Genomic DNA, 27,146 nt, shown 5'->3' on the forward strand with positions numbered 1-27,146 from the left:
AGAATCAACTGTGGAGTCCAGACTCGAACCTAGGCACTCGGATATGGAATGTGGGCCACCCAACTGGTGCCTTAACCACTAGGGCAAATGCCAGCGGCCCCATACCAACATTTTTAGATTCCAACACTAGTGAGATGATGCAGTGTTTGCTCTTCAGCGTTTGGTTTATTTCACTTAATATTTTCCAGGTTGATTCATATTGTTGCAAATTACACGATTTCATTCCTTTTATCTATGAATAGTATTCCAAAGTGCAAAAATACCACATTGTTTCATCCCTTGAGGAACATTTGGGTTGATTTCATGTCTGGAGTATCACGAATAATACCACAACAAACATTGGGATGCAGCTGTCTCTTGAACATTTATTTTATTTGCTTGGGGATTGCTGGATCATATGGTAGTTCTGTTTTTCGATAATATAAAGAGAACAGCTTTCATAGGTATAGACAGTTCTAAGAAGATAACCATACTTCTCTCCCTCCTCCTCTCCCTCAATCCCCTCCTTCTTATTTTTGTTTAATTTCTCCAATGACATAATTTTAGTCTACTCTATAATCACAGGCTTAATTCACCATCAATCATAATATTCAAGACATGAGAAGTAGGAAGACTGCAGTTCCACAAGATTGAAACAAGGGCTAAAAACAACAGTCAAATCACAAGATGCCTGTTTTCATTCCTATACTTTTTTCTGTATTCTTTTATGGTACTTCTATTTTTAATTTTCTGAGGAAACTCTATACTGTTTTCCATAATTAATGTGCTAATTTAAATTGCCACTAAGGCTGTCCATTCTCCACATCCTCACCAGCACTTCTCATGTCTTGTCTAAGTGGAATGAGGTGGTATCTCATTGTGGTTTTGATTTGCCTTTCCTTGATGATTAGTGATGTTGATGGTTTTTTCTTGTACTTCTTGGGCATTTCATTCTTCTTTGTCTATTGTCCATTTTGAAATCAGATTTGCTTTTTTTCTATTATTTTTGTTCCATTTATATTCTGGATATTAATCCTGTGTCAGGTGCGTAGGTTGCAGATACATTCTCCCATTCCCTACAAAATATCTTGGGAACATTTTGTCCATCTGGAGATTTAAAAAGTATATCAGGATCTGCTCTTGGGAGTTAGTTCTTAAGGATCAGTTGCAGTGAATGAAACTCACATGTGCATGCACCATACACTCAACTAGGAATGAGAAGGGTTTGCACCTGAAGAGACCACCACTAGGTGATCTTCTATAATTACCCAGTTGTTCCTGCAGCAGAACTCAGAAAATGAGGAATCAACAAAGAATATGGTTCCGGTGTGCAACCCCTTCTGTAAAGGAGCAACACTCTCCGGTAATTATAATGCATTATCCTAAGTTTGCAAGTAACGTGGTTGGGTGTGCATTCATGCGCAGCCCACACTGGTACACAGTCACGCTGATGGACTCATCCACAGTTTCATCAGGCGTCAGCTTTGCTGTGTGGTCCCTACATTTTGGCTCTCAAACTTCATGCAGGCTCTTGAGAGCCAAGGGGAGCCAAAATAATGGAAGAGTTTCACCAAAGGGTGCTACAAAAACAAGTAAGTAAATTTGATTGCCATTCATGCATCCTTTACATTCTAACCCTTTCTCGCTTTTAGCTCTCTTTATAAAATATTCTCTAGGAAGACTTTATGAAGACTTGCTGACAGCCATCCTTAATGACCGAAGAGAGCATTAACACACTTAGCACTGCTGTTAACTCTCCCTTGCAGCCAACTCCGTGTTTTATGTAGACAGGTGGAGCACAGCCCTGTGCAAGGGTACATTGTGATGGGGAAGGGAGTGGGGTGCGTTAGGCAGTATGAAGGACCCAATTTTGAAACAGTAGCAGCGACGGCTATCACAGCCCAGGTTTTTCTGTTTCATCTTTAGGGAAGGAGATTCAGAATTGAAGGGGCGTAACCTTCGTCTCTTAAATCCCGATGCCTAAAGTCACTCTACTTTTCAGTTTTCAGACCTACCTGACACTACTGCTGGGTCGAAAACTCAGCTCCAGAGGCGAAGTACTTTCTCTTTTTTTTTCTTGCTGGCTGCTGAGCCCTCTGACCACTTATCCTTCTTTAGCTGTGAGACACGAGTGTCACGAGTGATCAGGATTTCGTGCCGTGATTAAGATAAAGCTCTAGAGATGCAAAGGGGCTGGGCCATCTATTCCCCTGCCCTGGGAGATCTCAAGCCTACGACTTACTTAGCCTTTCTGACCCTTTCTTCTCTTTTCGCCTTCTCTTCACCCTACTTTTTAACTTCTTCCAGCAGCAGCTACTTTCCACCTTTCCTCTTCGTCCTCTGCTTTTTCAGGGCTGTGCCGTATTCCTTGTGACCCACCTCTTGTTTTATCCCCCCCCCCCACTGTTGCCTTTCTTCTTGTATATTCCAAATGCAATTCCCAAAGGGTCTGTCAGGAATCACACAGTAGAAAGTGCTTGGCGGCTAGAAAATTGAGTAACTGGGGAGAGAGAGGGAAGCTTGGTGAGCCTCATGGGGTGTCAGAGACAAGAAGCGCCCCGGCCGCCAAGGCGCCCAGGCTCTTAGCAGCCGGCAGCGCCAGGAGCCAGGAGCGCACGGGCTTGCCATGAAGCCAATCAGCAGGACCTGGCGGGTTCCCTTGAACTCTGCTCCCTGGGTCTTTCTGGACCGAGCGCTCTGGAGTTTCCTGTTTGTTTTGGGAGCCCGAGACTTGACAGCCAGGCCAAAGCGGCGTGGGAGGAAAGTTACCGGCAGCCTTCTGGTTAGCGCCCTCCGGAGGAGCTCGGTGCGGGCTCTGTGTCGCCTCCACGCCACGCGGGGGGCACGGAGGGAGGAAAGCCGGTCACACACGCAACACCACCACCAACCACACACCCAGGCCAGAGGAGCTGGCACTGGCGAGCACGCAGCCAAGATGACTCAGACTGGCTCTGGGGGTTCTGGCGTGGGGACTTGGGGCGCGAACGCGGTGTCATCCGCGGTGCGAACGCGTCTGCTCGGTCCTCGCTCGAGAACGCGGGTTAGAGCCTGGCTCCAGGCCGCGGCGCTGGTCTCTACCTTCCCCCCATCCCCCGGCCCGCTCGATGTCTGCGGAACTCGCTGGTTGTGGGAGAAACGCGGGAGGTCTCCGGACGCTGTGTGGTCCCGGACAAGCAATTAGGGTCACTTCCCTCCAACTCCAAATCTCCCGGTGCCTCTCCCCAAACTGATCCGGGTCTCCGCCCGCGGGCGGGGCCGGAGGAACGCGGGCCAGGTGTGAGCCGGCGCCCCGAAGCCCCGGTGCGGTGCAGGGGGCGTTCCAAGACCAGCACTGGGGCGGGCGAGGGCGCGGGCAGCTCGGGGACTCGCGGCCCCGAACCCCGACGCCCAGCGCGGCGCAGAGGGCCCGAGGGCGCGCCGGGGCGCTGCCGCTGCCACCGCCGCTGCCACGCTGCGCGGCGGCCCGGCGCGCCCCTCTGCGGGCGGGGAGCGAGCGTGTGCGCGGCGCGGGCGGCGGGCGGCGGGCGGAGGCGCAGGCGCGCTGCTCGCCCGTCTGCGGCCCCGCGCCGAGCGCCGCGGCTCGCGAGTCGATGGCAGCATCGCGGTGCGGCCGCGCGGCCGAGCGCCGAGCGCCGCCGCCCGCCGCCGCCCGGGGAGCGCCCAGGATGTGGGGGGACCGGAGCGGCCGCGGCCGGAGCAGCGCCAGCGACGAGGGCGCGCAGCAGCGTCCGCTCGCCCGCCTGTGCTGACCTGCCTCTCGCGCCCCCAGAGAATGTCAGCCAAGTCCAAGGGGACCCCCGCCTCGTCCTCTCCAGCCGAGGGGCCGCCGGCAGCCTCCACGACCAAGGTGAAGGAGCAGATCAAGATTATCGTGGAGGATCTGGAATTAGTCCTGGGGGACCTGAAGGACGTGGCCAAAGAACTTAAGGAGGTGAGGGGCGCGGGCTGGGCTGGGCTGGGGGCCGGGCGCGCCTCGCCGCGGGGGTCCCGGGTCTCTCCAGGCTGGGGAGCGCAATGTTTGCAAACTCTGGGGAACCGCGGAGACGCCTGCACGCGGACTTTTCTTTGCTCGGGGGCCTCTTGAAAGAGTTGTTCTTGCACTTAAAAAAAAAAAAAATCAGGGCGAAATCAACTAGTGTTTCCTCGACGGGGCCGGCGGCGGGGGGCGTGTGTCAGCCGAGCCGTGCGCAGCCGGCGGGCGTGCGCGGCGCTCTCCTGCCCTGCGCTGCCCGGGACTCCCGGCCAGGGCGCTCTGCCTGGCAGCTCCCGAGCCGCAGCTGGGGGAAGCCGGGTTCCGGGCCGTGGGCCAGGGCAGCGAGGGGACGCCCGCCCCCGCTCCCTGCGGGCGCCCAGAGCCCCGCGGGGCCGAGGGCTACCGGGGCCGCTGCGGGAGGAGCTTGGCCCTGGGGACGTGGAGGGGCTTTGGGACTTTTCTCACTTTTGCGGTTCCCACAGCATCCCCTGCGCCCCTCGGAGTGCTGCGCGCCGACACTCTGGGCCTCCCCGCCTCGCCCCGTCCTGTCGCTACTTGGCGGGGACCCCGGGCGGCAGGGCTCGCGTGCAGGGCGCACGCGCTGGGGTCTCGGCACAGCGTCCCGGCGCTCCGGGACCAGCTTCGTGTCCCCGTCCCCCATCCCACCTCGGCCTCCCTCCCTCGGCCAGGCCCAGCGATCCCGAGGGAGAGAAGCCGAGACTGTGCCGGGGCTGCGGCTGCGTAACTCGGGCGGCGGGGCGGGGCAGGGGCGGCCAGGAGGGGTGGGGTCTCCCGCGGGCCCGGGGAGGGAGCCCGCGGCCGGGCGCCGCAGGAGCCGGAGCTGAACTTCCCAGGCGGGGGTGGCAGCGAGGTGTGGGGCGTGCGTCGTCCAGGGCCGGGATTGCCCGGCTTCTGAAGCCATAGGAGGGGGTGGGTGGGGTGGGGTGGGGGGTTCCTGGGGTCTCCTGCGGTGTCGAGTGAGGCGAGAGTCCATCAGTCCACCTCCACCTCTCCCCGTCACCGCTTGGAACTGAACTCCAAATCTGTCACCAAACTGAGGTCTGTAAAAAGAAAGAAGAAAATAAAAAACCCGGCCCGGTGGTCGCCGGGGTTCTCCGGTGGCAGCTGTCGCCCCTGTAGGGTGCCCTGCAGACCGGAGTCGGGCAGCGGCAGGTGGGGGGACGCGGAGACCTCCGGGTTGTGCGCGCTGCCGCCGGGCTTCTGGGGATGGCCGCCCTACAAGTGGCTGGCGGATGCAGGGGCTCCGCGTGGAAGCCGGGTCCGGAGACGCTGCTCCCGTCTGTGTTGTCCCTTAGTCTGACGTGCCTGGCAGGCTGTGTTTTCATCTGAGGCATTATGACGTTAAAAAAAAAAAAAAAGGGCACGTTCCTTTTGGCACGAGTGCGCCTGGTAGCTGGGTTCCCGAGGCGAGGCGAGGCGCGTGGGGAGCTTAGGGAGGTGGGGCGACTACCCCAGCTGGGCTGGGCTGAGGGTGGTCACCATGTGGCCTCCGCGGGCCCTGCTTGCTCGCGCGATGACGGGCGCATCAGTCCAGCCGGAGCCCTGCACGCCTGGTGCTGGTTCTGCCAGGCTTTGGAGACCCACGCAGACCTGGAGGGAAGGTGCTCACTCTTCAGTTCTTGGTCGGAATCACAGAGTTAGAAATCAGGGAGGCTGCTGATCTGTCAACCTGTGTTTTCTCTTACTTGAGGATGTCTTTAGGGGGATGGGAAAAAAAACCCAGGTAGTTCATCAAAGAATTTAAAAAAAAAAAAGCATAGTTGATGTGTGTGCGACCAAGCAGATGCAGGGACTGACTGAGGGGGGGATTCGGCTTGATGCTTTAGAAGCTGTGAGCGTGCGCTAGGAGCTGTGTGGGTACAGATCTCAGCTGATAGTGGAGTGGGTGAGTGATAAGGGACCTGACGTTGGTGACTTCTGTAGGTTTGAACATGGGAGCAGACGCAGCATGGCTGGGTCTGAAAACAGTGACTGTTTCTGTAATGTGAGTTGAAGTTATTTTGAGAACAAAATATTTATAGGGCATGTTTAACCCTTGCCCTGTTGCAGTTGTCCTGCGTTTATCTTTTTAGTGTAATACTGCATATGTGACTGGGACAAGACTTTGATAGTTTCGAATAAAGGAATAGCTTAAAACTTTGCAGATAACAAAGCTTATTGGTTTCTGTAGGTATGGCTTAGAAATGCAAATGCTGCTAGCTGTGGGATTCAATATTCTGGCGATTTATAATTACATACATGTGTATTTAGACTTCTCATACCTTTATTGGCAATGTATGTAATCTATGTACCATAGATTAGCAGTGAGCTTTTAGTAATATGGAACATACTCGCTGCCATTTTTTGTTGTGTTTCATTCTAATTAAGATGCAGCTTTCTCTCTCTCTCTTTTTGAATGTCCTATCCTTTATCTTTGTATAAACTGTACCAACATTTGACATTTATTTGAAATTGTTTTTGTTTTTAGAAATTTTCTGGACTTTAGCCATGACTAATTCAGGTAGCACGGTGGATCCAAATAAGCTAGTAGAACTGCCTGAAACACTTCAATAATTAGTAACAAAACTCCAGTCTGTCCAGCAAAAAGAGCTGCTATTATGGATATCATTTGTGGTTGAGTATATTAACTTAATTGGTTATAATTAGAACATGCATTGGAGGAAGGGAAACCGGATTTCTAGAAAGACTAAGAGCAGTTTTATTATACGCTGAGACCTCACATAACTTCAGTTTTCAGAAATAATGAGTCATTTTCCCTTCTATGCTATAATGGAAAAGCCTTAAATGTAATTCAGGCTATTTATTCAGCACCTGCCGTGTTCCAAGTCCTCTACCATCTTTTCATTGTACAAAGATGAGTTGAGTAAGTATATCTTCTGGTCTCAGTGAGCTCAAAAGTTTATTTGGGGATGCATTTATTTTGTCATTCAATGTAAGTGATATAAAGGCATTACCTTGTTCAGTGGCCACTCTCAATATTGAACTGGGGAAGGAAAGAAAATAGAACTGAGAATGAGTATATGTTGATTTAGAAGCCAGTAATGGCTATGTGCTTAATAGAATTGTAAGACTTTAGTAAAGACTTAAAAAGATGATAAAATAGGAGTTTTTAAAAATTTTTTATTTAAAGTATAGAAGTTTCATGTATTTCATATATACAGATTTGAGAACATTGTGTTACTTCCTCCCTATCCTCCCTCCTGCCCGTGCCCCATCCCTTCTTCCTCCTGCCTCTCATATTCTCACTCGTAATTTTTACAAAGACCTATTTTCAGAAAAGTGGATAAAGAAACTGTGGTATATATACGCTATGGAGTACTACTCAGCTGTAGAAAAAATGAAATGCTTTCTTTTGCAACAAAATGTACACAACTGGAATCATTATACCTCACATAACCATTATATGTTCACAGAACCGTTAAGCATTCACCTAAGTGAAAAAGACGGATATCATAAGGTTTCCCTGATCTGGAGTAACCAGTAGACTACCTAAGCTTATGAGTACAATGATAGGAGTTTTAAGAGTTTATTCAGGTTGTCAAATCATGGACTGATGCCAAATATAATAGATAAAATACTCAAGTATTACTACTAAATATTGGAGATTTCCATTAAGGGAGAATCTAAAAGAAGAGTTTAAATCTTTGTGTAATGTGGGTAGGATTTGAAAAGGGAGATAGGAGAAGTTAAAATGCAAGATTGATACCCATTGGTTTTTTCCTGCATATTGAAAAAATGAAAAATATAGTGATGGAACTCTAGAGCTTTGGAATAACATGAACCATACTGGTATAGCAGGTGTGGATGTTAGTTTTTCACTAGGAAATGTAGAAATAAAGCTATTGCTTTTTCAAAATAGTTCTCAAGTAATGTGACATATTTGGGTAGCAGTTTCTCTGTCCTTTTTTGAAGATCTCACTGATAAGTTGTTTTGTATCAGATGTTGGTGTTAACATTCAATCACAGATCTTGTTAGAGATACTGGAATCTCTAATAAACAGACTTTTTTTTCTGGAAACAAAATTCATTGGTGCTATAGCTGGATTCTCTTTTAGTTTATATTGTTTATGACCTTGTTCTTTTCTTGTAGCATTCTGCTTTTTGATTTTGCCTCAGAAGACTGCTGTATGAGTTGAATTACATGTCAGGGATCTTTAGACCGTTCATGGAAAGTGTGTATTATGAAGAAAGTATGCAAAAGAAACACTTTTTGCACCAAAATAAGATAGTATTAACTCATCCCAGCATGTCTAAACTGAGTGAAGTTTGAGACACTAGGAAAGCTAAGAACATCAGTTCATAAAGAATCACCATGAAGTCCGCTGAAACTGCTGCAGAAGCAAACGTCAGATCCGTAGTGAAGCCTGGGTGGAAGAATGGAAATCCCTGATTCTTCATGAAAAGCTTTGAAGGATAGTGCTCCAGGGACATCAGCAGTTTACAGATGGATAGCTCATTTCAAGGAGGTACAAGAGCGTATTGAAGATAAGACCTGCAGGGCAGGCCTTGAACATCAGTATGTAAAGGAAAAAGAAGCTGTTCGTGGCCTAATTGAAGGGACCCATTGGCTAACACCAGCAACAACAGGCAGAACTCTAAATGTTAAAATTGGTTCAGCTTACAGAACTCTGGAAAATTAAAGTGGAGCTAACTTCCTGCTTGGTAGGTGCCTAAGCCTTTGGGCCCAGATGAGCCACAGACAGTATCAGAGCTGTCGGTGGAATTTTTAAACAGCTGTGATCAAGACCGTCCGCGTTTCTCTGAAAACTCTGGACAAGAGACAAATCATGGCTTATCCAAGATGATTGTGAAGACAAAGCTCAGCCAAGGCAATGGCTCACGAGAAGTGGGAGTGGTCTAGTCAGAGCAGAAGGGGCGGACCAGTCAAGCGCAGAGGTCAGGCAGGAGGTTCTTGGGATGCTCAAGCCATTTTGCTTGCTGAGTGTCTGCACGAGACATCTGCTTATTATGAGAAAGTCAGCCGAAGAGTTACCATACAATTGCTCAGGAGAGCCTCACCTGGGTCGTGCTCTGCTGTGACACTTCTCCTGCTCATTCTCATTGAACAAGGGCCACGCAGCAGGAGTCTTGATGGGAAATCACTGGGCATCTGACAGACCTGATTTGGCTCCGTCTCACTTATTTTTGTTTTCTAATTTAAAATATCTTCTAATAGCACTCATTTTTCTCCGGTTAATAATGTAGAAAAAGCGGCAGGGATGTGTTTAAATTCCCAGGAATAGGTTTTTGTTGGTTTGTTTTTTCTTTTTTATTTGACAGGTAGAGTTATATAGACAGTGAGAGAGAGACAGAGAGAAAGGTCTTCCTTCCGTTGGTTCACTCCCCTAATAGCCGCTATGGCCAGCGCTGCGCCGATCTGAAGCCAGGAGCCAGGTGCTTCTCCTGGTCTCCCAGGCGGGTGCAGGGCCCAAGCACCTGGGCCATCCTCCACTGCACTCCCGGGCCACAGCAGAGAGCTGGACTGGAAGAGGAGCAACTGGGACTAGAACCCCGGGGTGCCGGCGCCACAGGCGGAGCATTAGCCAAGTGAGCCATGGCGCTGGCCTAGGGATAGTTCTTTAGGGATAGACTCTATGACTGATATCATTGCTTACAAAAGCATTGGAATTTTATGGAATTTAATATTAAGAAACTGAGAAACAAAATTTATATTTTGTGTTTTTGTATTTTAATTCCATTTATCATGAATATATTTACATACATATATATGTACACACACATATTTATATAGAGAGAAAGAAAGAGGAGAGAGAAGGAAGAGAGAGTCTCCAAAAGTTATATATGGACTCCAAAAGTTCATGCACTTGCATTAATTTCAAAAACTTTTTCATCAAAATGAGCTTGTATTTTGATTCCGTTTCCACAGTCTTTTTGAAGGCCCTGTGTGTATGTGTGTGTATAGACCACGCACATATGCGTGTTATATAAGACGTTTGATTTCAGGAGAAGCTTCCAGAGGCAGGAGCAACCAGTTAAGATAAGTCGTTCTGTTGGTGACCTCTAGTTACTCAGTGGTTGGCCGCTTCGGCAGGGATGCCTGTCCATCTTGTGGCTGTGGACTGGGAAGCATCTGTGGTCATTTTAGTGATATCATAAATCCAGACAGGTTAAACTTACATTGAATTTTGACATGTTTAAAAACTTAAAGGGGACAATCTGATTGTGGACTGATGAAAATAAAACTAACAGAACTTGGAATTACCTGCAAAATATTTTTGCTTTTAAGCATTCCCTGCTTTTTAACGGCTTACCCACTTGGAGTTCTGTGGTTTATTGCCCCGGAAATCCTGTAGCATATTTTTTGGTTAATGAGTCCAGGCATAGAAAACTCATTTACTAGGAAATATTGTAGAGAATAATCTCTGGAGCATTCTCCAAGTTCTAAAGTTGTGAATGAATGGAATTTAACAGTTCATTTAATAAGTGGCAATAGCTGCACTCTTACTGCTCTGTACCACGGTCCCCCCTCCCAGACAGAGGTGTGCTCACCAAGTGCTGAAACACTTAAATTTTTCTTGACTATGATTTTATGGCATGTGGCTGAGCCATGTGTGTATGGTTTTGAGGAAACAGAGATAGACAGAAACCATCCTTCTTGGGCTTTCTATTTCCAATGAATTAAACCATTCGGTACACAGAGAATTAGCTGATAAGAAATTCAGGCAGCCCTAAAGTAATAGAGTGTGTGCTTCAGGCAATAGCGAAGTAATAGATAATAAAACACTGTAATAGGTTTCATTGTTACCTGGATTATGTTTTTTTCCACTCTTGCTGTTCTGAGGATCTCAGGTATTTAAATCTAAATACAGGAAAAGAGATGGAAATGCAAGTTTGGCCAAAACATATTTTCTCAAACAAATTGTGGGACCTTCTGTAGAGCTAGTTCATCAAAAAATTTTGGGAGTGATAAAATTCCAGTAGGTTGCCTATTCAGTTCTGGTAGAATTGCACATAACTGGCATCAAGTCTAATACAAGACTAGTAAACAACCAATGGGACTTTAAAAAATGAAAAAGTTTCAGTTTTTCTGATCTTAGAAGTAATAGAGTATACAGATAGAAAGTTTAGAAAATTTATATTTTCTTCTCTATAATTTTTAGACTTAATAATATACAGGGATAGGTCTGCTAAGCATTTTTTAAAGATTTGTATGTTGATTCGAAAGGCAGGGTGATAGGGAGGGAGGGAAGAGAGGGGGATCTTCAGTCCTCTGGTTCTCCTCCAATGGCCACAGTAGCCAAGGCTGGGCCAGACGGAATCTAAGACATGCCATCTACATCTGCCTTCTTGGTGGTGGGGGCCCAGGTTCCTGGGCAGTCCTTGGCGCCGACTTCCAAGGCCCATCAGGTGGAAGCTTTTTGGAAGCAGAGTAGCCAGGATTTGAAGTGGCATTCCAGTATGGGATGCTGGCATTACCAGCTGCGGCTTCACGCGCTGTGACACAGTGCTAGGCTTGATATGCTAAACATCTGTTTACTTCCGGCTTTTTGTGATAATTATGTATAACTAGAACAGCTTTCACAATAAAAACACTTAGCAGACAGGTCTTACTCTGTGCCGTGTGCTCCCCTAAGCACTGCGCTGTTAAGTCATGAAAATGGACCAGAGGAAAGTACTGTTGTGCTCCATTTTACAGATAGGAAAACTGAGGCTCGAGAGGCTGTCATTTGCCTGGGCTCACTTACCTGAGGCTTCAGCAGCAATTACTTCAGTGTCAGAGCCCTGCATTTAACCACTAAACTGTACCTCCCCCCCTTTTTTAAACATTTTTTTCAAAGTCAGCGATATGAAGGTTTTAAAGTTCTTGGTCCATGTTACCAAACTGTCTTCCGTGGAGTTGTCACAAATTTCTCCTTCCAGCAGAAGTAAATGTGTGGGCCTTGTGTCTTAAATTTGAAGTAAGCCACTTAATTTGAGACTTGCTGTGTAATTTAATAGCTTCAGGGTGAGGGTCATTGTTTTCTTGAGTTCCACTTAATTTGAGGTACCAGCATTGAGGCAAAATTAATAACATGTAAGTTAGACCTTGCAATTTCTACTTTGCAAATAAGTAGCTACTGTAGTGAATTGCCATGAACCTAGTTAATCTTCAACAATAATATTGGTAAGAATATTCCATGGCATTTTTATATTACGGCTTAGAAGACAAAAGGAACAGCTGACATGGGTGCTTGGTGGTACCCAGTAATTGTATGCCATTGTTTCAGATGAATAAAAATGATGGAGGATGCCTCATTCTACACTGTTGACATCCTATGTCTTAGAAGGAAGGCGTTATCTTTACCATGTTCTGGGGTGTTTGGGGTTTGGCACTGGAATCTTTACCAGGCAGAAGCTACTGTGCTGTCTCATGATGTGTCATTGTTTCATAAGTAGATCTCTTATATTACCTTTAGTTCTATTGATTACAAGCCACCGCCTGTTCCCAGTCTGCAGAGTGCAAGTCACGGTCCTATTCTAAGATCCTGTTTGCTTCCTCTTCTGGTATATTATGGACTAGAAATGTTTTCCTTCTATTGGAAGCTAGTTCACTGGGAAGAACTGCTCTGAATTAAGGTTTCCGTTAGGACCCTGGAACCTGGGGATATTTAACCTTTAAACGAGAGCCAGAAAATAACATTAACTGAAATGAGAAGATAAAGACATTTCTAATTAATGTCCAATTCATGGTAGACTCACAAGGCGGCCTGTCAGCTCAGGACACGGGTTGCCTTGTGCGGAATAGGCTGATTTTCGTTCTGAGAATGGCAAGATAGGAGGGCTCCAAAGGAATTAAACTCCCACTCTCCGCTTTCAGGCAGCAGACATTGACATTGTAAGTACTGGGGATAAATGTTACCATGTAGAATAACAGGAGCCAATCAAATTGCATACCTGTGCCCAGTGACTCTGTCAGTATGGTGTTAGGCACACCACATGTATATTTTTAGCTACAGGTACGATGTGCCATGCTTGCCTAGGAAAAGCAAATTTTCATGATTGCTAATAGGTTCTCTAAGATCAGACAAGGTAACAGCTTATCATCTTATATTTGTGGAAACGTACTGTCTTACAGTATCAAATGTGATTCCAGGATTTCAGACTACATGTGACAGGAAAATACCAAGTTGAAAAAAAAATTGGTCCAGCCAGTTTTCTTGTAATTCCAATGGTTCTTCACTTTCCCCCATATCAAAAACCCCTTTTGGATGAATGATTGAAGTTGGGGCTACTTCCCCTTGGGACAAAGATTCTTCTGAACCTGAATTTCCCTCAGGTGGGAGTGATTTGGGATCAGAGGTGAAACAAGTGAATGATTACCTTTACAGGGAAAAAAAATCAAACAGCAATTGCTGGTGTCCAGCTCCATCATCTTCTGGAGTAAAAGTCAGGGCCGTATGAGAAAAGGAGAAAAGAAATGCCGATGGCTGTAAAAAATCTGATGGCTTTTATTCTAGGGAGCAGATGAGTCATTTATCAGCAGTTGTCTTCTATTAGATTGGACCCTGGTGCATTTAACCTCAAAGTAGAAAAATACCATGTATATAACTTGCCATACCTCCCAAACTCCAGAACATTTGCGTGTCTAGTGGTTATAATTTGCTAGTTTCTTAGAAATGTGTGCCAAGATAGGTTGTTGCATAGAAGGCAAAATGTTCCCAGCTCATTATAAATTGAGCATATTCTTGGGAGCAGGTGGCTAGCCAAGCAGTTACGATGTCTGTGTCCCACCGTGGGGTACCTAGATTCTATTCCTGGTTCCAGTGCCTGACTCCAGCCTCTTGCTTAGGAAGACCCCAAGTTGATTGGGTTTCTGCCACCCACGGGGGCGGGGGGGGACCTGGATTGTGTTCTCCGCTCCCAGCTTCAGCCTGATCCAAGCCCAGCATTTGAGGAGGAAACAGTGAATGGGGGTTCTTTGTCTCTGTCTCTCAAATAAATACAGTTAAAAAGATAAGCTAAGCATATTGCCTTCTTTACACGGGTCCCAGAACAGCAGTTTCCTTTGTTGTATTATTTTCCTGTAGGACACTGATGTGTGAATCATGATTATTTGGAATCTTGATACGTGTACGGTACTGTGCTTAAGGCTGCAAATGATGTCAACAAGCTGAGGGCTGTATGTTCCAAGCACATCCTCCCTGCAGGGAGGGCAAACTCCACCTCTGGAAGAAGGCTTGGCTACACACAGAATGCAAAGACAGAGGAAGCACTTTTCTCCCTTTTCATATGCATTTTTTCTCTAAGTTAATGCATTTTAAACTTTGTGTGGCAAGATAGGTAGTAACTCCTGAAACTCAAGAGGTACTTAGAATTCATAGAAAATGCATATTACGAGAGAGAGATGCATGGGTTTCATCAGTTTTTCAGAAAAATAAACAGCATTTTTTACATACCTTTCGAAGTGCCCTGGTGCATTGTAGTTTGTGAGGGCAGGCCTTTGAAGCCCCACCTGTTGCTTTGTTTTTCCACATTAGAATGTTATTCTTACTGAGCATATTAATATACTCTGAAACGTCTCCTCTCACTTCTTAGTAACGCAAGACATTACCTGAATGAAATGTCTCTCCCAATAAGTTCTCTTGCCAAAGAAACATGAAAACAATCAGCCATTAGTTATTACTCTTTAAAATATGTCAGAATGGATTACTGATGTTTTCCTTAAGCTGTACCAGTCAGGATTTTACAGGGTATGCGTATAATGTCTGTATTTTAAAATAACTTGAACAAGACATCTGAAAAAATATGACAGAGTTACTGGAAAGGATAAGTGGATAACCCTCCTTTGTACCATGGATGATAGTGATAACACTATACCTCATCTATAATTGATTGAAAATGCTTTGTAATTTTAAAGTGTAACTCTTAGGGAGATATTTATGTCTGCTCAGTTATATGTAGAATGAAGTTTGATTACATCCTTATTGCACAGATGAATATTTCTTAGTAATGTCTGGCTTTTTTTTTTTTTTTAATAGGAGAATTTTGAGGCTGTGATTAGAGTAAGGTGCAGTAGTGTAGAGGGGTAAGATCTTAGATGCAGGCCGGGCTGCTTTGTTTCAAATTGTTCTGCTGTGCAGTATTGGACACTTATTCTGTCTTTGCCTTTATTTCCTGCCTCTGATGGTGATGGTGAGAGTGTTATTTGTGGTGTCCTCTGGTTATAGAAAGTAAATGCCTTCTATGTAAAGCACTCAGAATAGTTTCTGTGCACAGAGGAAGCTTCCTATGCTTGTATTTTTGTCCTTACTGTTACTTCAATGTGTCTCAGCCCAAAGAACTATTCTAATTGCTGGGAATAATGGGAATATAGTGATAAACAAAACAGGTAACATTCCTGCCTGGAGCTTACATGGTATGTAGGGAGGGTGTAAGGAAAATAGGACAATGTAACACATGCTGCATTAAATAAAGTATCAGAAGGAGACAGTTCCTATGAAATGAAAGAGGTTTATAATGGGATAGAAGTGATGGAGAGGAGGTGCCACTTACACAGAGTGGTTCAGAATAGCCCAGCTGACAAAGTGCTGGGCGGTGCGGCAGGGAAATCCTGCAGGTGAGGAGGAGCCTCTGTGAACCTGCCGGGGGCACTTTCCTCTGTGGAGGGAATCGCAGGTCAAGGCTTCGGCACCTCATGGGCAGGCGCCCACACACTTGCAGACCCAGGAGGACAGTCTGGTAGGTGAAGGTGAGCTGGGAAACCACAGCGGGTGACAGGGTCAGGTGCACATCGGGTGTCTGTGTAAGGAATCTGACCCTGAGTAACGTGGACACTGGTATGGTTTTGAGAGGAGGTGTGGCGAGGGTTGCTCAGACTTGGCACTGCTGACATTGCGGATGGATGGTTCCTTGTAGGGATTGTCCTGTGCCTTGTATGATTGGTAATAGCCAGCCAGCTAGATGCCAGTACAACTGCCATTGTCGTGTGAGCAGCCACAGTATTTCTAGATGTTGCTGGGTGTGCCCAGGGGACAGGCAGTCTCCACGGGGAGGTCCAGCTCTTCCTTCCGATTGTGCAGTCCTCACTATGGCTTTTCCTACACACCTTTTTATTTCCTTATGCTTAGCCAGAAAGCACTGGGCTTTATGTTTCTTTTATATCTTCTGTTGTTTACTATCTTTTTATATCTTGTGTTATTTATTATCTTTTATATCTGGTGTTTTTTATTACCTTTTTTTTTTTAATCTACCTGATTGCTTTTTTCCTCTACATTTTTTTTTTTGAATTAATTCTTTGAAAGGCAGTTTGACCGGGGGCATGGGGAGGGCAGGGATGGAGAGAAGGAGACACAGTGGGGACAGGGGTGGGGTGGGGAGATGGGCGAGGGAGAAAGAGCAAGCTTGCTTCCATCTGCTGGCTCACTCCCCAAATGGCTACACCAGTCAGGGCTGGACCTGGCTGAAGCCAGGAGCCAAGAACTCCATGCAGCTTTCCCACATGGGTGGCAAGGTCTCAAGTGCTTCAGCCATCTTCTGCCCCTTTCCCAGGTGCATTACCAGGGAGCTGGATCTGAAGTAGAGCAGCCGGGACACAAATAAACATGGGATGCAGATGTCCCAAGCAGCAGCTTAACCAGCTGCACCACCACACCTGCCCCTCAACCTAGTCCTACAACATACTTCCCTCTCCACCCACGACTTCTCCTGCCTTGTTTTCCACTTTCCATAATGCAATAAAACTGACATGAAAGTGTTCAAAGGATGTAGCTTCATAGTGTATTTTAGGCTTTTGGAAGGGCGGTGGGAATGGCCACTGCTGACCGATGAGTTATGTCACTGGCCACTCTGACCAGACGAAAGGCCTTCATCTCATCCACCTGTTAGTCTTAGGTTTTTCTTGCCCCTTGCGTTTCTGCAAACATAGGGGAGATTAGAGTGGCATCCCTGTTTGTGATGTGGCACACACTGTAGAAGAAACTAGGTGGTGGAGATGGTGATGGCTGACATCGGCTCCGTGCTGCTCCGTTAACCCCTTCATCCTCATGGACTCTTGGAAGTCATTAGAGTTATTTTGTAAATGAGGAAGTAGAGGCAGAGATGGAATTATTTACTAACTGAGGAAGTCGAGATAGAGAAGTTAGCTTATATAAAGAGCCAGATGATGGAGCTGAGTTGATATCTCCTTTGAGCTGATGTCCATAACCAGCCTCCTCACTCCCCGCTGTGACACAGTTAGCTATTTTTCGGGTCTTCAGCCTTGTCCTCTGCATCACCCTGTTCTTCCTTTGTCATCGTCTTTGTCATTTCCTTTTTTTCTCCTCTCTCTCTCTCCTGCCTTCTCATCCATTTCTTTGCTGTGCCTCCAAAACTTAAACCCTCACCCCAAAGTTCTCTCTCTGGAGGCCTCCTATCTATGGGGCACTGGCTTATCAATGTTGATGGAACAGCAAGCAGAACGTATGGCTCCTGCACAGGTGGAACTTAAATTTTTGCAATGAGATACTATTCAAATGAAAATGTAAACATGACTCACTGAGCGTGTCAGGAACTAGGAGAGAAAAAGTACACAATGCAGCAAGAGCTTAAAATCATTGCTCGGTCCCGTCAGTTCTTGCTAAACATGGGATTTGCCGTCAGCCACTACCTTCTTTCTGACCTCTGTCTTCCTACTTCCTGTGCTGTTGGTTTCAGGAATGATGCTTTGGTGACCCTAGAGCCAGTCCCTGTGCCGTTTTTCTCCGTAACCAATTCGTTCTCTGAACACTGCCAGACTAGCTTCAGTGCTCTGCTTTCTGGAGGACTCCCATGCCAGAAAGATCTCGCACCATCCCCCTGTTATTTAAACTATCAGATGACCACGTGCAGCCCTGCACCTGCGGCCTGACGTCCCACAGTCGGGTCTTTCCCAGCCGGCCCTCTGCCTGTCATCCCTGTAGAGACCATCACACGCATTCCTGACACCATTGCTGTTTTTCAGTTTGACGTCTGTTTTGTCATGTTTGTAGTCACTGCTCCACCATCTTGTGTTTGTTTCTGTTAACTGCAGAATTGTTCCCTGCGTGTCCAGTGTTCTTGTTCTTTAGTCTGCTGGCTGCGAACTATGCAGACCTCATTGTGACATTTTTTAATCTGATGAGGCCTTGCGACTCAGGATCCAATGTCATGTAATGCTTGTTAAGGGTAATTAAGGGCCAAATGCCGATTGTTCCACTTGTGTGAGAGCCTGTTCTTTGTCTTCTACTCCAGCAAATCATTAATAATCCTCCCGTCTCTCACATCTCATCATTGTTCTCTCTTCCTAAGATGACTCCTATCAGCATACGAATAAAAGAGATAGTGGGTGACATCTCCTGTTTCCTCCCTTTCATCTCTTAACTCTGTCCACCCAGTGGCTGCATGGTTCTTAGTGCAGTAGTCACTTCTCAGTCTAGCATCAGCTAGCCTATTAGCATATAGTAGTCTGTTGTCATAAAATCTAGTAGCGTATCCTCTATCGACAGGCCCTGTAACGCCTGTAACAACTTTTCTTCACTTGCCGTAAAGAATATTGTATTTTCTCTCCTCACTGATTTTTCTTTATCTGTTACCTTCAGTTATTCCCTCTGTGGGATATCAGAACTCTAAATTTTTATCTTTTAGGGAAAAAAATCACTCTTCCCGTCTTGGTGATTTATGCAGCCCTATGGGTAAATTTCAAATATGGAGCTGTGACTCTCAAGTTTGGGCCTCCAGCCTGGGCCATTTTCCTGAGCTTGTTTCCCTGTACTTAGATGTCTAGGAAATATCCTCACCTCACTGTGTCCCAAACTCAGCCCATCTCCTCCCCATCTTCTTCCCTTGGGGGCATTGTTGCTTCCCGTCTGTTACCATCCATGGCTGGCGCTATGTTCTACGCACTTCCAGATGCTCACCGGCTCTTCCCTCCTGCACTGCCCGCACCCTGGGCCAAGCCACCATCCTCTCACTTGAGTTGCTACAATGCCCCCCTAGTCCTCTTCTCAGCTCGGCAGTCAGTGCAGCGCTGGGTCACATTAATCAGCTCAGATCCCGGAGGCAGACTGATTTCACTCTCAGGCAGAGTGTTGCAGTAGCTGTGAGCCCTGCGAGGTTTTCCTCCTTCCCTGTTAGCACTCCGACCTGGTTGCTCCTCCCAGGCTCTCCTTGCTTTCTCTCTGCAGCAGTGATCTTGCTGTTCCGGGGATAAATGTGCTGCTAGATGCACTTTTCCATGCTGAACTCCACTTGGGAGCTGCATTTTCTGCCCCACGCAGGTCCTGCTCAAGTCCCTTTCGGCACCTGCAGATTTTGTATGCGCTGGAGTTTCCTGTCCTTCTTCCCCCGAATACCTTTCTTCCTTTACATAATTCTCAACAGCTTTTGATACATGCAACGATTTATTTCTTGTGTTTATTGTTGTTTGCTTTCCATCTCCAGAGTGCCGGCACCTGGAGGTCAGTGACTTGTTTTATTCCCTTAGGTATCTCAAGGTCCTGGTGCAGCGGCCAACATGGAGTGGGTGCTTTTTAAGTGAATGAATAAATACTAGATCTCTTCCAACTGTCAGTTTGTTCTCCCAAATTTCCCAAGGATCAAAATTAGCAACTTTTGTTTCCCATTGCTTATTCACTATTTGCAGAGAAGGACCTACAATACATGTTTATTAAGCATTTCAAATTTTTTATTAACATAAAGAGAGCAAATCTCATGTGTTTCATAGATCCACTTCTAAGAAGATAATCATACTCCCTCCCCTCCCTCCCTCCCTCCCTCCCTCCCTCCATACCCCTCCTTCCTTCTTTTCTTCAATTTTTGTGATAATGTAATTTCAGTTTGCTTTATAATCACAGGCTCATTTCACCACTAGCAGGTAAAAAGTAGAAAAACCACTGTTCTACAGGAATGTAGACAAGGGCTGTAAACAGTAGTTAAATTGTAATATGTCAGTTTCATTCTTATACTTTTTTTGTATTCTATGTTAACTACATATCAGAGAAAGTATGGTATTTGTCTTTTTGGGGCTCCTTATTTCGCTAAGCATAATGATTTCCAGTTGCATCCATTCTATTGCAAAAGACAGTATTTCAATGTTTTTCATGGCTGAGTAATAGTCCATACTGCATATATACCACATTTTCTTTGTCCAGTTATTGGTTGGTGGATGTCTGGGTTGATTCCATATCTTAGCTATTATAAGTTGAGCTGCTGTAAGCATGGAGGTGTAGATAACTCCTTCATATACTGATTTCATTTCCTTTGGGTATTTTCCCAGAAGTGGGAGGGCTAGGTCATACGGTAGATCTCTCTGCAGATTTCTGAGGAATCTCTATACTGGCTTCCATAATGGTTGGACTGGTTTACATTCCCAGCAACAGCGTATTGGGGGTACCTTTTTCTCCATATCCTCACCAGCAGTTGTTGTTTTGGTTTTTGGGTGCTAGCCATCTGCCTGGGGTGAGGTGAAACCTCATGGTGGTTTTCACTTGCATTACCCTGCTGGCTAGCGATCCTGAGCACTCTTGCATGTGTCTGCTGGATGCTTGTGCAGATTCCTTATCCCCCTTCCTGTTACCCGTGGTGACGGTTTCCGGATTGGCTGAAGGGAACCCTTGTCTCCAGTACTTGGAGTCCCTCAGGTGGTACCCTCCCTCCACCCATCCCATTATACACAACCCTTGCTCGTGCTCTTTGAGATGGACCCAGAACCTGTGGGAGAGAGCTGATACTTGCATGGTCACTGTGTGTCAGGGTGAGGAGGATTCATCCGGTCCTCATCCTCTCATCCCCAGGAAGTAGCTCCCGACTTGTCCTCCAACGTAGAAGTTCTGGAACCAGTCAGCTTTTGCAAACCCTAGTGCCGACTGGAATCCCAGAACTGCACCTTCAGACACAAGCCTGGCTCTGATTTGGGAGTGTCCATCTTCCCAGTGGGCCCAGGGATGTCATTTTAAACTTTTTGAAGAACTTAGAATTATTTTTTCTAAATCAGATTCATCATAATTCAAACATAAAGGAGGAAAGTGTCTATTTTTGCAGTATTTTTTTGCTTCTTAATATAGTGCTTGTTTCTTACGATTAGTCATCACAAATTTTAAATTTTCTGGAAAATACCATTTTAGAAAGGATATTGGATATTTTTTAAAATAAGTTTTAGACACTCCACTACTGTGCATTGGACGTAGGGATACACTTTGATAAGACCTGATGTTATATAAAACACTGAGAAACCAGGGAATAGCAGTATTTGGCTTTCTATTTTTTTCTCTTCTTTTATATGCTCCCTCTAGTGTTCAAAAATATGGATATGTGTAATTAGCCAGTTGAGGTGCTAGAGAACAGACATTATGGCAGAAATAGGACTTTCCTAAGCTCGCGTTGCTTTGTGTTTCTCAGGTGGCGTTGTCAGCTTCCTGCATGTCCCGTGTGTTGTACTCACAGCAGATCCTGTGTGCTCTCCCCTGGCGCTCTGGTCATGCCAGGCCTTCTCACGTGGGTGCTTTCACTGTCCACTTCAGTCAGGGACGCAACTGGATTTCTGTCTTCAAAGAAGTACAAGGGCCCCTCAGAGGTTCCTAGAAAATGCGTGTTGTGAGGAGCTGTGATGGGTTCAGAAGTGTTGCATGCAGATTGCTTCGTTTTCAGTGCTGCTTTCCCACAGGCTCTCTGAGTGCCCCCACACCACCTTGCAGGCCTTTGTCCAGTTTGTGTGGTTGAAGTCCAGCTTTAAGAGGTGTGGCTTGAGTAGAACGTTTCCCACGGGTTAAGTAGGTGCGAGTTTAAAAGCTAAACTGTAATAACTAGAGGATCATCTTTGAACGTGGAAAGTCAAGCATTCAATGACATCACTTTAATATATTGAAATATTGTTTAAATACACTGGTTGCAAACTACTTTAAGGAGTAACCAAGATGCCACTAGGAATAGCAAGTCTAAAGAAAAAATATATGTACTATTGTTATTTAATATGGGATATTTATAATTGCTAACATAAGCTATGTGGAAGATAATTTTAACTAAATAACTAAAATATTGCTGTTTACTGATTTATAAGAATCACGTATAAACATTTGAATGTAATTTTTCTTAACTGACATATAATTATAGTACCTACCTTTTTCTTATGCCCTATAATTTTTAAAACATTTTGATGCCTACTATTTCTGTTTCCTCATCATTAAATGAAAGTAAAAGGAAAAAACCCAGACCCAATTACTTTCCATTACTTTCTGAGATGCTGTTTCCTAAGCTCTCACCACTTCCTCCTGGAAGTACTTTATGTTATAATGATTAATACATTTTAAAATGGAATTCAGAACTCAACATTCAGTTAGTGCCCTGTTTTCAGGGAGATTTATCTTTGATAGTTAAACCTTATTCGTAACCTCTACACTGTATGCCCTTGGGGGATCTTACATTTTTTAATATGCAGACTCACATGGTACAGTGTGCATGTTTGTGGTCGTCTCATTAATCACAGATAGTATGCAGCAAAATGCCTTAGAGTTTAACATCTGCTTTCTGAAATCACTAATACTTTTAATGGCTGATGGGTTCTGTTACTCTATAACCCAGGTAACCTAAGGTACCCTTGGTATTGAACACTGGGGTAGCTGATTTCACTGGTAGACATTGTTGTGGGGAGGGAAATAGTGATTGAGAAACGACCCGGGAGGGTTTCTAGTCACAGTACTGTCCTTTTTGTTCTTCCACTAAAAAGTGCAGTCTTACCTGTATATTGACTATTTAGTATTACGTAATGGAGTTAACTCCTATGATGTACAGCTTTGATCTTTCTTAGATTTGAAGTGCTCATAACCAAGTTAAGCTCTGATTGGTTCCAGATAATGTGTCTTCTTTCCTTGAAAAATTGATGCAGAAAGAGATTTAATGAAGAAGCATTGACTGGATGGAGCTGTGGACAACAGTAAGGACGATCCTGGAATGTGGAATATCAGAGATGGTCTTCACAAAGTCCCTGGGGATTGGGTGTTATGAAAAAGCTGGGCATGGTTTTCGGAATACTTTAAGGCTGAAATAAACTTACCTGTTAATGCTATTTTCCCTTGTTTTTTTGAAGTATCTTCATATTAATAAGTTAGTTTTATATGTACAGTATACTGGTAGGATATTTACAGAATCTGAAGATAGGCCATTATTTACTGAGCTGCTATCAGCTGATGATTTTTTTAAATTTTGAGGAACGCTAATACATCAATTATTTTTAGTCAGAAATTTTGATTTCATATGAAATTAAATGTGAAATACTGTTATTTACCTAATTTTTTTAAACAAGAGAACTTATGCAGCTCATGTCTCTGGAAGTTGTTCTATACCACATGTATAGCACTCATCAGGTCAGCCCTTAGCTGAAGGACTGGTTGTTTGAATGTTCATTTGTACTGCTTCCTGGGAAGAGGGAGAGATCGTCCCTCTGCTGGTTCACTCCCTGAATTTCTGCAACAAATGGGTGTGGGCTAGGCGGAAGCCAGGAGCCGGTAACCCAGTCTGGGTCTCCTGTGTTGGTGGCAGGGACCCAGCTGACAGAGTGATCCCTGCTGTTTCTGAGGGCACAAAGCAGCAGGAAGCTGGGATCAGGAGGGAGTCTTAGAACTGAACCCACAGACTGTGATATGGGTTGCAGGTGTCCCAGGTGGCGACTTAACCACTACACCATGCTGGACCCCTGAGTGCTGTTTAATGATAAAGAACGTGGGATGCGCCCATATGGATGCTGATTCTAGTCCCGGCTGCTCCTCTTCCCATCCAGCTCTCTGCTGTGGCCTGGGAAAGCAGTAGAAGATGGCCCAAGTCCTTGGGCCCCTGCACCTATGTGGGAGACCCAGAAGCTCCTGGCTCCTGGCTTTGGATCTACACAGCTCTGGAACCATCGGATGGAGGACCTCTCTCTCTCTGCCTCTCCTCTCTGTGTAACTCTGACTTTCAAATAAATCAATAAATCTTAAAAAAAAATGGGATATACCACTTTGATGATACTTGTTAATTTTCAAACTAAGCACAGATGCTTTACCAACATTTTTAAATATGTCATTACAGGTAGAGGTTCCATTCTTGATATGGGAAAGACATTTAGGATACAGTTATTATAACATTCTCCTGGAAGGGTTTGGATAAGGCATTCTTTATTAAAAAGTGGAGCTAAGAGTCTTAGTCCACTTAGAAGAGTGGATTTAAAAGTATTTCCCTAATTTTTCACACAGAAAATTTTATTTGTTTATTTGTTAGGACAGAGCATCAGAGAGAGTGGAAGAGAGACAGAGTGAGAACTCCCACATGCTGGTTCACTTCCAAATGCCTGTAAGAGCCTGGGCAGGGGCAGGCCAAAGCCAGGAATCAGGAAGTGCATCTGGGTCTCCTACAGGGGTGGCAGAGGCTCAAATACGCGAGCCATTATCTGCTGCTTCCCAGGATGTGTTCATTAGTAGAAAGTTGGATTGAAAGTGGGGCAGCTGGGACTTGAACCCCCACTCTGTTAAGAGAAGCCAGTGTCAAAAACAGTGACTGAATGACTTGGGCATGTTGAAAATAGAGTGGAAGCTACTGCAGCAAGGTGTTTTGCTGCCTGCTTTAGGCACAAACAAACAAAACGGTGGCTTAACCACTGTGCCTTGCAACACTGGCCCTAGTTTCCTAATTTTTATTTTTTAAACATCTTTCCCCTGTCTCAGGTTTATTTGTGCAGACAACACAGGAGGACACTAACCCCATGCAGACAGCAGCTCAGGGGCCCTAGCCTTCCTTTTGTCCTTGCGTTGGCTGACACAGGCTGTTCCTGTGGAGCCTTCTTAGGGGAATGGACACTTTTCAGAGGAGTCAGATCTGGGGCTGCAGGTGCAGGTGTGGTACAGCCTGGGCGTGCTTCTTTGCCTGGGGCTTGGTTTGGACCTGAGCCTTGGCCTTGGCCTTGCCCTTGAGTTGAGGCCTAGTCCTGGCCTTTGCCTTGGTCGTGAGCATGCTTCCCACATTGGGGCGGGTGATGTAAGCACGTTGAGCGAGCTTGCAGCTGAGACCCTTTGGGGTCGAGTGCTTAACGTAGGCTTGAGGAGGGCCTTGGGAGTCTCAGCACCTGCACCAGTAGCCTTGGCGCTGCCGGCCTGCATCATCATCTTTCTTCTCGTACTTCTTTTTTCTTTTTAACTTTTATTTAATAAATATAAATTTCCAAAGTACAGCTTTTGGATTACAGTGGCTTTTTTCATCCCATAACTTCCCTCCCTCCTGCAACCCTCCCATCCCCCGCTCCATCTCCCATTGCATTCACATCAAGGTCCTTTTTCAATTATCTTTATATACAGAAGATCAATTGAGTGTACATTAAGAGTTCCACAGTTTGCACCCACACAGAAACACAAAGTGTAAAGTGCTGTTTGAGTACTAGTTATAACGTTAATTCGTACTTCTTGACAACACATGTTCCTCAGCATCTCTTAAGAGATTTGAGTTTTTGTGATTGGGGTTTCTTGATGCCATTTCTGTGCCATTTTCAGGACTGGTTGTGCGTGGTGCGGTTACTGGACTTGGCCATGTCTACGTTGTAACCCACAGCTCCTGAAGCACCTGGACCAGAAGAAGATACCTAATTTTTAAGTGAAATTTATTTATTTATTTTTATTTACTTGAAAGGCAGAGAGAAGGGAGGGGTGGTGTGGGAGAGAGAGAGAGGGGAATCTCCTGGCTGCTGGTTCGCTCCCTAATGTCTGTGAATAGCTGGGACTCAGTCCTCGTCTTCTGTGTAGTTGAGAGGGGACCCCATTACATGAGCCTTCACCCTGGTTTCCAGATGTGCATTAACAGGGAGCTGGAATTGGAAGTGGAGCCAGGTCCTGGAGCCAGGCACTCTGATGTGGGATGTGGGCATCCAAGCAGCATCTTGGCACCAAACGTCTGCTCCAGAGTTCCCTGTTTCCTGTGTTATCATTGAGTTTCTGTAAAGCAAACGAAAAAGCAAAACTCATGACATGTTTTTCTTCTAACTGTTGTCTATAGTTAAAGTATTAAGATAAATCAGGCATACTTTTCAGTGCATATTGGATGAATTTTGGATAATGGCAAATGACATCCTTTAGCTGACATTGACATGACGATCTACATGCTTACAGCATGTGCTGTTTTTGCCTGCTGTGGATTTGCCGAGGTTCCCCTGAGTGGAAGCAATGGTGTGTCCTGCAGAGTTTTGATCAAGCCACAGTGAAATTGTTCATAATGAGTTGCTAGTGAAGATTGCAGATACTTGGGCAAATGATGCTTAGACTGAGTTTCTCATGTTTCCTGCTGTCACATTGAGTATAGAATGAAAAACGAACTTGAATGACTAGATCCTGTGATTAATTTTCTTGGGGATTGTTGAGCCTGATGTTGAGAATACATTATAATTACTGAACCTTCATCATTTTCTCTTCTTGAATGTTCTGTGTTAGCTTAGATACAATACCTAGGGGTATGCACTTTCTCCTTTCTCTTTTTATTTTGACTCATTTAATGTTTTAAAGCTATCTACAAGGGAATGGTATTGCTTCCTAGATCATGAAACCTTGACAAAGTGCGTTGGGAGCATTTGTTTAAACAATCAATTCAGAATAAAAAAATTAGTAACACATAGGGACAGGCATTTGGCAGAGAGGTTAAGTCACTTATTGGGACTCCAGCCTGCTTTGGAGTGCCTGGGTTTGAGTGCCAGTTCTTCAGCTTCCAGGCCAGCTTCGTGCTGTTGCAATACTGGGAGGCAGCAATGATAGCTTAAGTACTTGGGTCTCTGCCACCCATGTGGGAAAAGAGATGTGAATTTTCCTGTCTTCAGCCTGGCCCACTTCTAGCTGTTTCAGACATTTGGGGTATGAGCAAGCAGATAGAACATCTCTGTCTCTTTCAGTCTACCTTTCAAATGAAATGAAAATAAATTTAAAAATTTGAAAAGCAAAAATCTGCTATACATAGATCATAAAAATGTTAAGTAGTTAATAAAATATAGTGTTCAGTCATTTGGTTCACCTTTTAAAGATTCATTTATTTATTTGAAAGGCAGAATTACAGAAAGAGAGAGAGAAAGACACAGAGAGAGGGCTTCCATCCTCTGGTTCACTGCACAAATCGCCAGAACTGCCAAAGCTGGGCCGATCAGAAGCCAGGAGCCAGGAGCTTCTTCCAGGAGCTTCTTTACCCACTACACCATAGCATCACCCTCTTGTTCATGGTGAAACTACTACTCGAACAGTGCTCT

The 27,146-nt window shown here is 45.3% G+C and overlaps 1 protein-coding gene across 4 annotated transcripts in view; it reads left to right on the forward strand.

The window, feature by feature from the left end:
* The first annotated feature begins 3,514 nt into the window (after positions 1 to 3,514).
* The window catches only part of PRR16 (proline rich 16), a 187,441-nt gene continuing 163,809 nt past the window's right edge, over positions 3,515 to 27,146 (forward strand). The window contains exon 1 of one of the 4 annotated variants that reach the window (XM_051843344.2): positions 3,515 to 3,910. Coding sequence is in view for 1 of the 4 variants with exons in the window: in XM_002710144.5 (XP_002710190.1) it covers positions 3,752 to 3,910 (159 nt within the window). In the remaining 3 variants the exon portion in view is untranslated. Of the gene's footprint in view, positions 3,911 to 4,934; positions 5,012 to 27,146 lie in introns of those variants that run through there. The other 3 variants (XM_002710144.5, XM_051843345.2, XM_051843347.2) reach the window with 3 other exon arrangements.

The sequence above is a fragment of the Oryctolagus cuniculus genome, chromosome 6 (genome assembly GCF_964237555.1).
Source record: "Oryctolagus cuniculus chromosome 6, mOryCun1.1, whole genome shotgun sequence".
Classification (NCBI taxonomy): Eukaryota; Metazoa; Chordata; class Mammalia; order Lagomorpha; family Leporidae; genus Oryctolagus; species Oryctolagus cuniculus.